This window comes from Gavialis gangeticus, unplaced genomic scaffold (genome assembly GCF_001723915.1).
Source record: "Gavialis gangeticus isolate Ggan-Ray unplaced genomic scaffold, GavGan_comp1, whole genome shotgun sequence".
Taxonomy (NCBI): Eukaryota; Metazoa; Chordata; order Crocodylia; family Gavialidae; genus Gavialis; species Gavialis gangeticus.
Window position 1 is genome coordinate 97,585,873 of NW_017729025.1, and position 1,367 is coordinate 97,587,239.

Here is a 1,367-nt window from a genome sequence, read left to right on the forward strand (position 1 = left end):
TATATGTTGTAGCCATTTTGCCAGGGACACAGGAGACACTGCAGGCATTTTAATTAGAATGGCTCCTGAAAGTCACTCTAATTAAAGTGCACCCCCACCCCAAAGCACATGTACAAATGCCCCTAGATTCCCCTTAGGCCTCTCTTACCACTGTGCTAACTTCAGAATCCTGGCTTGTACTTCGTACCATCACAGCAGGACCAGCACTGGCAACAGAGTCCAAATCACTCTTCTGCAAACAAATGTAAGAGAGACGGGAGATGAAAAAAATTTCCAAGTTAGATATTTCCCTTTATATATATCTCCATCCCAGTCTATAACTGACAATACATTACTGCTTTTTTGGGGGGGTGCTCCTTCAGGGAAACTTAAAACCACAAGCTTCATTTTGTCCTTGTGGCTGCATAGAGCCAGTCACAAGGGCACACTGTCCCCAGTGTGTCAGAAAGGACAGGATCTTCCCAAATTAAGTCCACAGAGCCATATGATGAGGGAGGTGGGGAACAAAGAGTGATCCTTCTAGCAATGAACAAAAAAGTGCTCTCTTACCAAAAAGAGAGTCTTTGAGGCATTCTCCAAATTTCCAGAAAGCCCCCAGAAGTAAAGAACATCTCAAGTTGTTGTTTACCTTGTCGTATGAGTAGCAAAAGCATAGAGACACTGACCTGAGAGCCTGATGTCAGACTGAGGCCGCTGTCAGCACTGATTTGGGATTTTTTCTCATCGGTCTCTCCCAAGTCAAAGAAGTGTTTTGCGCCTTCAGGCCCTGGGCAGAAGGATAAGGTAATTTGTTACTGTACTGGAAGAGGTGGGGGTGGAAATCAATGTGGTAGAAGGCAGGTGCTAAACTGTGAGCAGAATCAGTACCAAGAGAAAGAAGACTTCTTGTTCTCATGTTCCCTGGTACTGTCAACAAGCCCAGTAAGTCACATCTGCCATCCTTCCAAAACTACTCTGGATCTCATAATGTGTCAAGGGAGCAGCCCAACAATCTAATTATTAAGAATTAAGAGCACCTCTCAGTGAGACCTCAGTTATCAATTCACAAAAAGATAAAAAGAGGACAGACAGGTGTCAAAGAGATTCCAGTTACAAGGCATGCAGAACAGTCACCACTCAACTCTGGGAAGCCACTTCCTTTGTTCTTGGTAAAATAAAGAGCATCTAATTACTTATTAATAAAGTTGGTGTTTTTGTTTTTGCACAGCTAATCGCTTAACTTGGGTTAAATGTGCTAAGCTGCCCACAACATTATCCAGGCAGTTTTTTTGTAAAAGCAACACAGAGTATGAACAGGCAAACAGAGTGGTAATTAGTGCCATGCAAGTAAAAGTTGCAGAGGGATCTGGATAAGTTACAGGGGTGGG

General features: G+C 43.3%; 1 protein-coding gene across 22 annotated transcripts in view; it reads right to left on the minus strand.

Annotated features, from left to right (window-relative positions):
* The window catches only part of MADD (MAP kinase activating death domain), a 160,657-nt gene that overhangs the window by 67,607 nt on the left and 91,683 nt on the right, over positions 1-1,367 (minus strand). For all 22 annotated transcript variants that reach the window (XM_019519243.1, XM_019519251.1, XM_019519247.1 and 19 more), the window contains 2 exons: positions 666-766; positions 149-232 (listed from right to left, as the gene is read on the minus strand). In XM_019519243.1, coding sequence (XP_019374788.1) covers positions 149-232; positions 666-766 — 185 coding nt within the window. The remainder of the gene's footprint in view (positions 1-148; positions 233-665; positions 767-1,367) is intronic.